The 16,136-nt window shown below is 37.0% G+C and overlaps 1 protein-coding gene across 2 annotated transcripts in view; it reads left to right on the forward strand.

Annotated features, from left to right (window-relative positions):
- Nucleotides 1-6,996, forward strand: part of LOC127570926 (sorting nexin-10-like) — a 42,038-nt gene extending 35,042 nt beyond the window's left edge. The window contains exons 6-7 of one of the 2 annotated variants that reach the window (XR_007956424.1): nucleotides 4,370-4,547; nucleotides 4,927-6,996. Coding sequence is in view for 1 of the 2 variants with exons in the window: in XM_052016876.1 (XP_051872836.1) it covers nucleotides 4,370-4,469 (100 nt within the window). In the remaining variant the exon portion in view is untranslated. Of the gene's footprint in view, nucleotides 1-4,369 lie in introns of both variants that reach the window. The other variant, XM_052016876.1, reaches the window with a different exon arrangement.
- The last annotated feature ends 9,140 nt before the right edge of the window (nucleotides 6,997-16,136 follow it).

Consider the following 16,136-nt stretch of genomic DNA (forward strand, 5'->3'; position numbering starts at 1 on the left):
ATGCCCTGGCTAATGAAGGCCGGCATCCCATCTACCACCTTTGTGCTGCCACCTTTAGGTTAGTATATCAAGGTCTCTCCGTTCGTCAATGTTCCCTAGGGTCCCATCATTCACTGTGTACGTCCTACTCCTATTAGACCTCCCAAAATGCATCACCTTGCATTTATTGGGATTACATTCCACTTTCCATTTCTCTGCCTAACTTGCCTGCATTCAATCAATTTATCATTAGATGCTGCATCTAAAACTCCAGACAGGTAAAGGGAACTTTGGAGAAAACTGAGGAATGTCATAGAGTCATACAGCATGGAAACAGGCTCTTCGGCCCAACTGGACCATGCTGAACATGATTTCCCACCTAAGCTAGTCCCATTTGCCCACATTTGGCCCATATCTCTATGAACCTTCCCTATCCATGTACCTGTCCAAGTACCTTTTAAGTGTTGTTAATGTACCTGCCTCAACCACTTCCTCTGGCAGCTCGTTCTATATACTGACCACCCTCTGGGTGGAAAAGGTGGCCCCTCCTATTCCTGGTAAATCTCTCCCCTCTCATCTTAAACCGGTGCTTTCTGGTTCTTAATTCCCCAACCTGGGAAAAAGACTGTGTGTGCGTTCACCCTATCTATGGCCCTCATGATTTTATACACGTCTATAAGATCACCCCTCATTCTCCTATCCGCCAATGGAAAAAAATCCCAATCTGCTCAATCTCTCTCCATAACTCAGTCCCTCGAGTCCCGGCAACATCCTTATAAATTTTCCTCTGCACTCTTTGCATCTTAATGGCATCTTTCCTGTAGCAGGGTGACCAAAACTGAACATAATATTCCAATGTCTTGTACAATTGCAACATAATTTAAGGAAAATATCTACATTCCATTACGAAAGGAAAAGATTTTCTAAACAAATTCTACAGATGTTCACAGATAGGTTTGGAGGGAAGGGGAGGTGGAGTTTTCCAATGAAAGCTGCAAAGGTCAAGTTCTAAAATATTTTTTAAGCTTTCCCTAATTTGGATGAACACTCAAACAGCAACATATTTAATAATCACATGCAAAGTTCTGAATACCTTTTTGTGCTCTCAACATTAACACTCTACTTAGTCATTTAGCACTTGGGAAAGACAGTTTAAAACTTTATTTATACAGCATGGTATCAGGCCCTTCCAGCCCAACAAGTCTGCACCGCTCATTTAAATCATGTTAACCTACACGTACGTCTTTGGAAAGTGGGAGAAAACAGGAGCACCTGGAGGAAACCCACGCAGGCATGGGGGGAACGTACAAGCTCCTTACAGACAGTGGCGGGAATTGAACCCCGATCGCTGGTGCTGTAATAGTGTAACGCTAACCGCTATGCTCCCATTTTTTTGCTGTGGATATTGAGAGGCATCGTCCTAACCCTATTTCTGCAGTGTTGACTGTTTTCATTTGGCCTCTAAGTGGCGCCAAGCAGCTGAGAAATTCTCTGGCATATTCCTCTTAATGCCATTGAGTCCTTCCCATAAAATATGGGGCTTGAATTACTCTCTGGATAATGGCTAAATATCACTTCAATCTTCGTTTAGAACACGAGGTCAGGAATAGGTCATTCAAACCCTCAACCTTATATTCAGCAAGATCACGGTTGATCCCATATTCTAGCCTTGTCCGTCCAGCTGTGCTCCACATCCCTGAGATATCTTCTGGCGAGACAATAATATTATCTGAACTAATATTTCAGTTACTAATTGTTGTGGGAGAGAATTACACGCTTTTTAACCCCTATCCTGAAGATCGCACTTTAAGACTGTATGTCCTTTGTCGATCCTTTACCAGGAATAAAGGTTTTTCAATATTGGCATCTGTCAGAAACCTGAAGGCCTTAATTAAATCATCCTTGACTATCTACATCCCAGATGGGACAAGATCAGTTTATTCAATATTTTATAATCTTAATGCTTGGAGCCCTAATATCTTTCTGGTGTACTCCTTCCAAGGTGCAATACCCAAAATGCTACTTAGAAGTCCTGATGTGGTCTAATTTGTGCTTTGTATAGCTGTATCAAATCTTTTTTCTTTTTATGTCATAGTTCAATAAATGTAAAGGCTAATGTTCTACTGTTTTAAATAATGGGATTACATACCTGTGAATATTTGGACATCAGGACCAAGAGCTTAAATATATTGCATGTATGATTTTAATCCAAGGGACTACTAAACGAGGTTTCTTGAAGGCTATTTTTGTAATACTCCCTTCAGAAATTTCAAGTGGCAGCATGTAAAATCCATTGGTCAGACTTGCTAGCTTACTGAATTAAATAGAAAATACATTTGAATTTTTTGGTGATGTTGCAGAGATATTCTATAAAAGCTTAATATATGAACAAAAAGGGCAAAAAAGAAAATGTATCTTATCATTAATGTATGTAATGTTTTCTAAGTCAGGAGTTGAAACTTGTATATAGTTCATGTGACCTTGTGCTGCTTAATATCAGCCATATATTTGTGAACAAAAGATTGTAAACATGAAATATGAATCAATGATTATAGCGTAGATAGACTTTTTCACAGGGTGAACATGTCAGATACTAGAAGGCAATAAGGTGAGAGGGTAAAGTTCAAAGATTTGCGAGGCAAGCTTTTTTTTTACACAGGGAGCGGTAGGTGCCTGGAACGTGCTGCCAGGGGAGGTAGTAGAAGCAGATATGAAAACCAAGTTTGAGGCGTTTAGACAGACACATGAACAGGCTGGAAATAGAGGCATGTGGACCGTGTTTAGGGAAATGGGATTAGTTTAGATTGGCATCATGGTCTGCACAGACCTGGTGGGCCGAATGGCTGGTCCTGGCTCTGCTGTTCTATGACTATTAATCCATAACCTTTATGTACCACATAGTAATATTAAGGAACAGGTACTTTTTTCTTTTGGATCAAGCTTCAAAGCATTGTTTGTATTTGTACAGCTGACTTGCTCTCATGAAATTTGCACTCGTCAGCACTCTTTTGCATGCAAACTTCTAAAATCCTGCTGTGTTCTCCTGTACTTTAATTGTACTTTTGAAAATTGGCACTGGCTTAAACAATCTTGTGCAAAGCTGATACAAGTCCAAAGGCTGACTTCTCTGGCTAATTCTAGATAATTATGTAAAGCCTTCAATAAACCAGTTTCTATATTTGCAAATAAATTGGGGTTAAAAAATGTTCTCCCTCCAATTGGCTGTCGTTACAGGGTAGATTCATGACAAAATGCTGTGAACAAAAGCCCCATGTAAATGGCAGCTCCTGGTTAGTGTATTTACTGGTCAATAGGCACCTTATAATTAAAGTACTTAACTCCACCACTAAACTTTTTTTAAATGTTCTGCAATGAGAAAATATTTAATATTAAACTACAATTTTACTGAACTATTATTTCAGACCATCTAATTCAATTGTTGTTCTAAAATTGCTATTGCCCAATGATCGATTAAATATATTAACTGTGGTTTGAATTGAACTTGCAGAATTTTGTGCAGCAAGTGAGAAAGTTAACACTTTTTTTTGTTATGATGATCCTATAGTTTGGGCTAAATTCCCATGAGCTCCTAGAATATTTATTCTGTTGCATTTGGAAATGCAGCTCTGCTTTGGAGAGGGTGAAGAGAGCTAGTAGTAGAGAGGGTTAGGGGAAGGAGACAAACAACAGAATAGAGGAAATGATTGCTAATACATCTGTTTGTTTGTATTTGATTTACTTTTCTTTTAACCAGAACTGTTATCCCTCTTGAGAAAATGAACTTGTGTTTATAATAAAAAAAATCTACAGTCACGTCATAGCATGCTCCTTAATGATAAGACATTGGTATAAATTGGTGAAGAATTTTGGGAAATTGCGGTATATTTTGAAAGCAAGCAAATAATTTTTGAAAAAGTAGTTTTGCAATTCTGCTTTAGAGTGCATCATTGCTGAGTGAAAGTTGGCAACCTCTTAAGTCCTTGGCCTCTCCCCCCTACTTGTTTTCGAAATATTCCATCTGCTTCCAGAGTTTAGTAACACACACAAATCTAAAGTTTTTTAAATGAACCAATGAATGTGAAGTTTATTGGTTTTGACCCTCCTGTGGTGTGGTCTCAATTACTCACTTCTCGAATGCAAGGCTCCTCAGTGTCTTCTTGTTTCAGTAACTTGCTGCTTTAACTGATGAACTGTGAGGAAACACTAATTTTTTAATACACTCCTGTAAAGCTTCTCTTTAAATCCTCCTCTACATATAAAACCTCTAGGAGTTCATCTAAATATATTACCAGTTGCTATTTGTTTTCCTCATTTTATATTTTAATCACATCTATTGTCCATTGTGTATATTTAAAGAAACCACTTGACAGGATCCTTTCTGTTTTTGCAGAGTATTGCAGAGCAACATCCTCCTTTCGGATAGTAGATTGCATCTCTTCTTGCAGACGCAGCTAAGCACCACAGAGATCGAGGCTGTGTCTCGGGTCTGACCGACTACCACAGTTACAGATGCTATTCATAGGCATGCAGACGTCCAACCGAAGGTTCCTGCTGAAGAAGCATAGAAAGTAAAGATCTATTTAGATTTAAGTTGAAAGATTTTTAATCCAGCTATATTTTTCCGACAAAAGCATTGTTAATTGACCTCATTGTTATAGAGCTGTGACAGCTCATCATAGAAAGCTGCTCACACCTACACACTGAGTTAATGAATGCAGTGAAAATTCAATTATCTGTATTCTGATTATCTGAATTTCATTTTGTTAGACTTGGGTTATTTCCTTTTAAATTATCTAGCAAAAAATATCAGACTCTACTACAAACACCTAATTAAAAGACAAATTTCCTGTCTCTCTGAGACTGGAGATAATTAAGGTTCTCCTCTGTTACTCAGGCTTTAACTGTGTTGTAGAAACCAATTTCCTCTTTATTATTTTATTTCATCAGCACTTCATCCTCGGGGCTTGGAAATGGCAGCAGTGACAACAATGTGAAGTCGTAAAAGATGAAAATTGCAAGGATCTGTTTTGTGGCTCATTTTCTGTTTTGGGCATGTGTTCCAAATCTGCTGTCTAGACTGTTGTTCTCCAAATCTAAATCATCCAAATAGACCTCATTTGCAAAAGAAATTTGTGGAAGCTTGTAGTTTGATGCAGTGTTTTTTCTGTGTAGATACTAAAGTCTGACTCTGAGCCATTGTATTTTAATTGCGGCTTCTGGAATGAAGAGGAAGGAAAAGCCTTAAGAAATTTGGGTTTTTTTTTGCAGGACATGTTCGATTGCAGAAAGCACCAAAAATAAACGACTGCAATGAATTAGAGAGAATCTAAATATAATTGAAATCATAAAATATATTTGATGTATCTTTTTTTTCTGAACAGAACTCAAACTTGAACTATTTAATTGCACCATATGTGGGGTGTGAGTTTGTATTATGCATGCTATTAATGGCAATCCAAAGTTACCATGGTTGTCTTTAATACAAGAGCTGTTGAAGAAAATATTGTTGTTACACATGGGAAATGTCATTCAGTCAATCATAAATCACTCCTGGATTAATTTATGGAAATTAATCATTCAGTGTCTTGATTTAATAACTTATTTGCTATGCAAACTTATTGCTTTCAGTCTGTGATTCTCGTTGTATTTGATAAAGATAGCAAAATTCACTGTGGAGGAAAAGTAACTCTTTCTGCTATAGCTTTTCTGCTCCATTGAAGCAATTTATATTTTTGAAATCCAAGCTTTTTTTAAAAATCATTTAGTGCTACAACATTAATTAGGGCATTGTTGGTGTACTGCACTTCTGTTGACTATTATCCTGAAGATCAAATTCACATTTTACTTGACAATGTAGAAAATTGACCGTTTCATTTACTTATCAGACCACTGTTACTTTAACTCTTTACATGGAATTTTAGTTGGGATTACTGGTTTGGCTTTGTTCAGAATGTATTCTCTTGTTCCTTGCAACATTTGTTTTCGGTCATCAAGTTGCTAAATACCCTAAGGTCAGATAATAATTCCATTTTTCTCCTGACTAGGAAGGTAGCGTATTTGGGTAAAGGAATGTTGATCTAGCTGCTTATTGCTAACTAGCAATCCTTACTTTTGAAGTGCATGTGCTTGCATTGTTCTGATACCCTTCTGGACGAAAGCCAATAAATAAATAACTGGTTCCATGCTTCACATGAAAATGGCCACTTGGTGAGATAACAATGAGTGAGCACGACTTATGGAACCTTGACACAGCAGGGGGGAGTTATCCTTATGGAGGGGAGAAAGTTGATTGGCTGTGTATTGTAAATGAGCTTTTTATTTAAAAAAGTAAACCGTTAATTTCCTATTTTGCAATGTCAGTGTTGTCCCCAAAACGTTTTAATTTTTCCATCTTTTGATTACAGATATTGAAGTTATCTTGTGGTTTATGGGTCTTAGGAAGCAATATAACTATGAGCAGCCTAATTCTTTAACTAATTGCCCAGGGGATAGAACTCTTTGGGTTTCTTTTCTATCCTGATCTTATCAAGAAAGTTAACATGTTTGAGGGAAGCGGTTACTAGCTTATTTTGACTATATTGATTCCTCCATATTGTAGTAAGCTGGTTCTGAAATACTAACTTTCTCCCTACCTCCACAGATGTACCATGACCTGCCGAGTATTTGCAGTATTTTCTTTTTTATTAAACTGAAATTGGATTTTCTCATTACTAAAGAGAACACTTTATTAAAGTGCATAATTATCATACCATTATTTGACTCCTTGATATTGAGAATTTGCATTTGTCTTTGAGTTTTTTGAATATATAGTTAATTATTTAGCCTGCTAGCCATGAGGCTGTTGTCTGTGAGAACTCAAACTGTGCAATTGAGGTTAGTTTTGCAGAAAATTGGAGAATGAGAAAAGCTGGAAGTTTACTAGATGTCTGGGATGCTGTACTTAATTTGTATAAAAGTTTTATCATTTAATGTCAATGTTCATGGAATTGTGCAATCCTGTACTTAATAAATCAATTAAATGCATGTTATTGGTGACGTACTCTGATTTACAAACACTACAGGATAGATAATGATAAATTGAGATGGTGTGCGTAAAATGAAATGTTCTGGTAAACTGCAGGAATTCTTTCATTTCCAGAGATTAAAATGGTGGAATGGCTTGTGAAACAAAATATGTGGAAGATCGTAGATTGTTCACAAATATACATGTTTAATACCAGGAAAAAACAAATCTGTAGCTTCATGCAAGTTATGTACGTCAAACCTGTCTTACTCAATTAGCACTGCAGTAGACCATTAGCACTTAGTTTGTCAACAGAAGTCTGTTCTTCTTGACCATATGGTATTAGATGGTTCTGAGAGTCTTTCTGGATTGTCTAGACTAATTAAAGGACTCTGGCACCACACATTGTTTGACAATTTAGTGGGATTTAGAATGAAATCTAAATGTTGTTGTGCAGTTTATCTCCTTGATTGTAAGTCATCACATTTTTTTTTGCAGTACTGATCTGCAATCTCTAAGTAGAATTGGAATACAGACATCGTAGAGGTGCAGATTGAAACAGAAGCAGAGTTCATATTTTTTTCCTCTCTCAGCAAATCTAAAGTCATTTAGAATTGACAGTACACTTTTAAAAAATATTACATGCAAAAAAAAGGAAAGATGTAATTTCTGGGATTTCCATTTTTTTCTGCAGGAACAATCAGGACTCAAACTGAAATGTTATCTTTGAGATATTGAAAGCTTAGATTTTTGTTCTATTCTTTACTTACAAACACCTAGATGGAGAGAGCTGGTGTTTTAATAATGGATTCTGATCCTTCAAGAGCTCATCTCACTAAAATTTTTTTTCTTTCATGGCACACAATGCATTTTAAATAATCAGTAAATTTGGCCTTTCCTGAACGTTGCTCACTCAGATGTTTGTTGTTTCATCTCAACCTGAAACATTGACCATCCCTCTGCCTCCACAGATGCTGCCTGACCCCGCTGAAGTTCCTCCAGCAGTTCGTTTTTTGCTCCATTTATGCATTATTTTTCACTGTTGAAAATGTCTCTGGTATCTCACAGGAATTATCAGACTTAGCTGATTTTTTTTATATATTTGCAAATAATTTGGCAAATGTCTCTTTGGCCACTTAAGAGACAGGAGGGTAAATGAACAAATGCTTGTTTGAGAGGATAGGTTTTTAAGAATTTTCCTAAAGGATAAAAGAGATGGAGAGGTGTAGGGAGGGAATTCCAAAGTCCTAGGGCTTTGGTAGATGAGGACAAAGTGGGGGAGTGACTAAATTTGGCAATGCTCAGGAAATTAGATTTGGAACACGGACATCTTTAGAGATGTAGGGCTGGAGAAAGACTGCAGATAGGGAGAAATGACACGGAGAAATTTGAAAACAAGGTTTTTAAAATCAGAGCATTATTCGTCTGGGAGTCAGGGTAGGTCAACAAATAGAAAGATTTGGTACGTGTCATGGTGTGGCTGGCAGAATTTTCAATGATCATTGTGATCACAAATAGGTAGAACAAAGGGGACCAGACAGGAGAGTGTTGAAATAGTCTAATATAGAGGTAGTGAAGGCATAGGTGAGAATCTTTTTAGCAGATGAACTTCAGCAGAGGCATTTTTGCTTTGCTTCTGCTTATATTACATATTCTTGACACTCATTGCAGTAATTGTTTAATCCAGACTTTGAAGCTGCACAAAGTGTTTTTTTCCTAGACTATGGGCAGTATTTCCACTAAGCTGCAATGGTTTTTACCAGAACAAGTCACCCCAAAGCAGCACAGGAGATCAAGGAATTCAATCACACATCAATTTCACTTGTTTAAAAACATTGTGCAGGAAACTGGCCAACATAATCACTGTGCTGAATTTCAGCTAATGGGGCTCATTTGTAGCCCTTCAAGGATTCTCTTAAAATTAAGCTGCTTTTCTTAGGCACAAGGACATTAATAGACACCTTTAAACACTTATGTGATTTAAGCACATTTTCAGTTGCATTATACAAACTGCACTAAATTACCACTCTTAACTACAACAAAGAATATTTATTAATTCAAGGGAATAAAAGTAATAACATTCTAAAACAGTGTCTAATTTTGCTGGTTCATTACCAGTGTTATATTTGTGAATATGGAAATTAGTTTGAAATAGAGAACCAGAGCAATTTTAGATAGGTTTACTGATTTTTGCAAAGCCTAGAAACAATCTCTTCCCTAATATTTTGGCTCATTCCTTTTCCATTTGTGACCACTCTATTTTCCTTCTAATGCAACCTCACTTTAAATAACATCACTTTAAATAATAGTTTCAAAAAAAAAACTGAAGCATTGTTTCAAGCGTGTTTTTTTTTACCTTTTATAGTCCTAGCATAAATTGTATTCATGTGTTCTGATTATGTGAGTCACATTTTCTTCAGTGCTGATTCTCCGCTTTCCACAATGATAGTTGTCCATTTCTGACAGATTAATTTGACTCCTTTATATGCATTTTTAATTGTTATACTTTTATTACTAAATATACAAAGCCTTTTGTCTGCCATTATCAATATGAACCCTTCTGCTAATACTTAGTTGCCTTTTTCTAACTCTTGTGTATGGCCTCATTCCTTTCACTGAATTAAACTATACTTGGGGTTTGCTGCTTTCAGAATAAAGTACACCTGGGGTTTGGTGAGGCAACATCTGGAATGCTGTGTGCATTTTTGGTTTCTGTATCCAGGGATGGATACATATGCCATTGAGTCAGTGCAGTGAGTATTCACCAGATGGATTCTTGGGATGTGAGTTGACCAGTGTGCACATATTGAGTAGGATGGATTTATATTCACTGGAGTTTAGACACTGAAAGATGATTGAATTGAAGCTGAAAGCCTAAATCATTTATTCTGGCTGGAAAATATAAACTCTGTGTGAAAAGCAATATTGTATTTTCAATTGTGTAATAACCAGATAAAGGGTCAGCTACTTAGGACTGAGGTGAGGAGAAACTTTTAAATACTGGAGTGTGAATCTTGGAAATCTTCTGAGCCCGGGGGAGTGGATCCTAAATAACTGAGTGTGTTCAAAGCAATTGGGATCAGAGGGAATCGAGCTATATTGGGATCAGGGGCAAAGTAGATATCAGTCATGATCTTAATGGCGGAACAAGCTTGAAGTCTTTCACCTACTCTATTTTGTGTTAATTTTTTGTTGGAGGAAGACTTCCACTTAAACCGGTGGATTCTATAGCAGGAATAATGCAGCCAGGGCCTGCAAATTACATGCTGTAATCTGGAGTCTATAATGGAAAACAGCAATTTTATGTCACCCAATTATAGAAATAAAGTGAAATAATTAAGAAATCTGCATTGCCAAATACAAGTCTTACTTATTTTTAATGATGATGAAGTTGTGATACCCTAAATCAATAAGAGGTATAAGTTATATACACACTTTGCCAGATTGGAATTCTTAGAGATCATAATATTTTAGTGTCATCAAAACATTGAAAGAGTTTTAGGTTTGTATGCAGACCACAATTTGCAGTTACATTTTCATTGGCTTGATTTCAAAGTAAGATCCTTGTTTGTAAAAACGTTGTTATCAATTACAAAGAAACAAGTAGAAAACAGGCTTGAAAATCAGTGATGGAGCTGGACCTAAGGTAGATGAAGGGAGATCTCAGCACCATAAAGTCTTTCATGAATTGAGTAGATAATGAAATATTTGCTTAGAGGAAATATATCGAGCGGATGAAGTTGAAAAGGTGTACATTAGCTTTAGTACATTGGCCAAGTTTCTGGAGAAACTTTGTAAAAATAAAACCTAAATTAAATTCAAACAAAGGATACATCAGCTGTGGCGAGGTATACTTAATGTATAATTTTTTTAAAATCGGCATCTTTTGGAGGAGGATCCTTGCACAGTGCAAATAAAAGGCATTGGGAGTTTATTGTCACTCCTTGGAGAAATGATAATAAAGGTAAGGACCGGTACTGTAGGTAGTCAAATCTTGTAGTGTTCGCGGAGACCATCTGATATTTGACAATTGAGCTGATACTTTTTTTTCTCGGGAAGGTTAATGTTTTTTTTGGGGGAGGGGGGAGCCCATCAGCTCAAAGTGCCCAGTGGTGATGAACCTCTTCATAGAATTTTACAAATGCAGCTCCGGTTGTAGCTCAGTTCTGACTTGGATATTTGGTAATTTAATTAACATTGACAGTCTCAACATTTAAAAAAAAATTAAACCAGGGAGCAGTGCAGAGAAAAGTCTATAGGCTTTGATATTGAGGACTGCAATAGTTCAGTGAAACGCCAAGACTATGAACGAAGGTCTATGAGCCAGCTGCGTACTATGGCCACCGTTTTGAAGTTTCGCAATTTTACACTGAGTCAATGTAAATAAAGCTTCAAATTTATCACCTGTAATGAATTATCGTGTTTTTCAAAAGTTTATAATCCCAGAATGCATTAAGGAAGGGATCACATCTTTGAGGTATCGCCTGTAATTTTTATAGGATTCATTTGTTTTTGGCAGGAGTGCTGTTTCCGGAAAGAACCCCTGGTTTGATGACTTTTTTTACAAGCTCGAAAGCTACACAGTTTAGTGTATTTTATCCCGTTAGATGCAGGTCTAATCTGAGATATTGTTTGGTCGGTTATCCATTGAGGTGGTTTGTTGTTCCTTTCTGGGACTCGCCCTGAAGGTGAGACCAGAGTTCACGCCCTTTCGTTGTCTCTAACTCTAATGGTAATTGAAGTATGCACAACTGTATTAACACATGCGTCTAAATCCTACCTTTTATACCTTATTAGTAATTTCAACAGTGAATTGGAAATAAGGAAAGAAATGGCAGACACAATGCACAGACTGAATCGTCTTGCACACATATTTAAAAAAAAAATTCCAAAGACTACCTAAATCTATTGCAGGAATGCAGGCAGGTTTTAAATAGAAGATATGAATGAGTAAAAGTTACGAACTGAATTTCCAATTCAATGTTAACTACAGAGACCTTGAATATCTGCTTGATAAGATTTAAACTGCTGTAGTTTATGCATACGGATTTTCAACACCCGTGATTTGCATCAGTTTGGTTTGGTTTAGATAGACGAGTTATCAAAGAATACACCGCGAAACTTTGGAGAGGACCACATGTGTAAATAAAACGCCTTCACAATCGTAGATGAATCGAAAATTAGTAATGGGACTCGGAAATTAATATCCTATCTGAATGGTTCAACTGAATTTGATCATTGCACTTTTCAAAGAGGTGCACATCATTTTCAGTGAAGCTTGCTTTACAACCAAGTTCTACAATTATATTGCTCCCTAAAATGATCTTTTGAGCGATCTTCCATAGCCACGCCATCAGCAGGCGCCCATAAATAATCGTTTGAATTGCAAACCCTTCCCTTTGTCAAAAAGCCAGAAACTCAAATATCCAATGCACTTCAGTTAGAGGGGAGCTCGAATTAAGTTTGTTGCATGCACATCCCGCACTATAAATAAATCAAAGGACTTGGTTTTAAAACCAAAAAAAAAGGTAAAGTGTGCTTACTCGTAACATGCATAAACATATTAGAAGCAATCACTGTAGTTGTTGACTGGCTGTAAGTGACCCTGAAGTGTTTTGTACTTGAACTAGTGTGAATGCTAGAAACAGCCTTTCAAAAGCTCAACAGCCACCATTTCGGGATTCGACTTCCCTGATGAGAATGAGATGTAAATAACGTTAGTAATTATGATTTATAGCATTACAAACAAACATACCGAAACAAAGCGCCAGAGCGGTGTACCTGTAAGGTCCCAGCTCCCTCTCACCTCAGCCAGGGCCGGGCCCCTTCCAGCCATTGATTGGACCTTCCAGTTTTCCTTGTACAGACCGACCATCATTTTTAATTTCAGTAATTTTTTTTTGGTTGTTGTTGCAGCAATGCTTTCTCTGGCAGTTTATTCCTAAATGCTGTTTGCCGATGCTGGTGGTAATTCTCTGCCAGTTTCTTTAGTGGCAGGTAGCGGTAACCCATAGCAACGGCGTGCGAGCCAGCCAGAGACAGCAGTCGGCATTGGCGCAGCCAGACACAACAAGCCCGCGGGCGGTGGGGGCAGGGAGAGGGGCACAAGACACGACAACCCTCCTCTCCTGTAACTTCCACCTATCTTTATTGTTTTCAAAACTAAATCAGGAAATAAGTGCAAATACCTGAACTAGTTTGGTAGCATGCACTAATAAAATGTGTGGGTGCCTGGAAAACCAAAACATGGACATTCCTATAAATTCATCCAACAAGGATACAAAAGTTAAACAGCAGATTTAGCTGGGGGTTAAAATCGATAGAATTTATATCAGTTCAGATAAAAGCACAAGCTATTTCCTTTTCAGAAAAGAAGATGAGAGTTAAATGCTGGATGATTATTTTTAAATGTTTTGCTACTGTTTGCTCTAACCGTTGGACAAATTTAACTCTGACAAAGACTTTCACAGAACAAAATTGCTGCAGTGCTTTACATTTCTTCGCTGTTTTTGGTGGCTGTTTCACTCAATCATGGGGACCACCGAGCAGATAAGAAAGTAACTGAGGATACGTAAAAGGAGTCTACCGCGTTAATATAATCAACCTATTCTTTATAGAGACAGGATGGACCACTTTCTATTAGTCTTTATTGGACCTTTCTTATATGTTGTGAATTGTATCCATTGATTGCGAGATGAAGCAGTAAGGTACTCACGTTTTCTATATTAACTGGTATTCTTTATTATCTCCCGTTGTAATTGGGCAGATTTGGGAATTCAAAGAAGGAAACATACACGCTCTCCATTCAATTGTCTTTGAAACCACAAATCAGCTTTCTTTGTTAAAGCGTCTCTGCAATCAGACACAACCAATAATTAGGTCAGTGTTAAAAGAGAAAAGCTGTATACAATAAATAATCTGACATTTTTAAAGCAAATCGAAGTAATTAAAATCACGCAATATATTTTAAGTACCACATCCTAATGTAAACCTATTTTGTTACAATGCGATTTCTTTTTTGAATGATTTCTATTTTGTTTCTAACTCTGAAAAAAATGAGGAAACATTTTCATGTTTCATTTCCATGTGCTGTTGTTTTGTTGAATCATAAAATATTTTAAAAAAAGACCTAATGGGACTTCAAGGTAGTTCATTACCTACAAACACCCGCCGTTTATATACAGGCGCATTGTTCATGCGAGGCTCATCCACTAAGATTACCGCTCCGCGCCCCACTGAAAGGTGTTGTAGATGCCAACTGTTTGAGTGGAAAGCTTAGTAACAAGCCGCACCGCATGCCCATCTCGCACGTTTTCAGAATGACCCAGCGTTAAGCAAGTTGAGTGTCCGTCAGCTGCAAAAGATGTATTCATTTTATAATGTAAACAGCTCTTGTGCTTCCTAATACCGATTTCCTCGAACTCTCACTGTATAATCAGTATCTGTCGCACGCCATAGAGGAAATTCTGGTTTCATAATCCTAGTCATGGATAATATCTGACCCGCACGTTTTATCATATGGATGTAATAGTTTTTTCAGTCAATCTATCTTATGATGTATTAACAAATAAACTTATCTAACATTAATTTGCTTTTGTATAAGGCTGTCCTGAAACCAGATTTTGACAATCGAATTTAGCTCTGATATACTTAAAATGATTGTTTAATTGAAGATACGGTCTTTCCTTTGATTCTTATATATTGCGTATCACTTGCTTAGTGATAAGGGCCCACATGACGGCAAAAGTGGTATATTTCTCTTGGCTCCCAGACAAACAGATGCTGTGTAATAGGAGCGCAGAATATCAAAAGAAATTAAACAGGTATATTCGGTTAATTCCAAATAATTCAAAACTGCTCGATGCACATTTCTATTTCAGGACCAAGATATATAGCATGTAATATGCATGCATACCTTACATAAAGTATTTTAAATACAACACGATTTTCTGAAGATTAAATTTTGGCACTCTTTTGCATAGATTCAACCCTATTATATATTTATGATAAGCATATAAGCCATTTAATTTTGTTGGATCAATTGATTATTTTGTCGGACAGTGGGCAAATCCACGTTTGAACTTCCATTCGCTGAACACGTCTTCTTTCTCGGTGTCACGTTAGGGTCGCAGAATGTGACATTTTTAAAACGCTTGCTCAGCGGATTTACAAATGTGTACGTATTAGGTGAAAAAAAGGGGATGCATTTATAGTGCATCAATTTTAAAGTGCCTAATAGGTCAAAACCTTCTCTCGTTTAGATTTTAACGTTGTTGCATTTTGATTTCTTAAGAATTTAACGCAAAAACCCGATAGAAAATCATGGCAGGTTGGAGTGACAACAGATTAATTAGGGCGAATTGAGCTTGTGTGCTCAGTCCTCATGCTCTTGCTTTCAAGAACTGCATATTGTAGATTTCTCTACTTGTTTTATGAAGTAAATAATATTCGAAAATAATGGTGAATTCTCAGAAAACAACCTCGCTGGAAGATGGGAGCACCTTGTTTCTGTCTTTGTCCTGATGGAGGCGCTGGGCGAGGTTAGGTTCAATCTCTCCAGACCTAGTGGACTGCGTTTGAAGCAAAGTGGCATCATTGATCACTCATCGGCTTTTGTACTGAATGAAGTAGGTTTACACCAATGTTCACGCAATTTATTGCCGAAGAAAAATAGGGTATCTCCAATATAAACTCTCAATTTTTATTTTCCTTATCCTTTTAAGCAATATATCAATGGCAGCTCTTACTTCCGAAGTTATGACGTAGTAGTTATTGATTTTCTTAAATTATTGTTATTGCCTTAGCACTTAATACATGTTTTTAATAATTGATTTTACTATTTTTTATAGCTCCGATCGTATGAATCACAGTCCATATTACAACTACGTATATTAGAAGAAGAAGATTTCTCGAGGTTTTTTTTTGCTTTGTGTAAATCAAGACAGGAAAATCGGTTTTACCGATGAGGGATATGAGCTGATTTAATTTAAGCTCTTACATTGAGAATAACATTAAGTGGGATCTTCTTTCTCATCTCTTCTGAACGTCGGTGCTTCATAAATTTGGGACCATTAGGTTAGCAAGCACAAGGAAATGTAGCTACCTGAAGCTGGGCCAGATAGAACGATAAGCGCCACAAACTCTCTCTTTGCAG

This window comes from Pristis pectinata, chromosome 5, assembly GCF_009764475.1.
Source record: "Pristis pectinata isolate sPriPec2 chromosome 5, sPriPec2.1.pri, whole genome shotgun sequence".
Classification (NCBI taxonomy): domain Eukaryota; kingdom Metazoa; phylum Chordata; class Chondrichthyes; order Rhinopristiformes; family Pristidae; genus Pristis; species Pristis pectinata.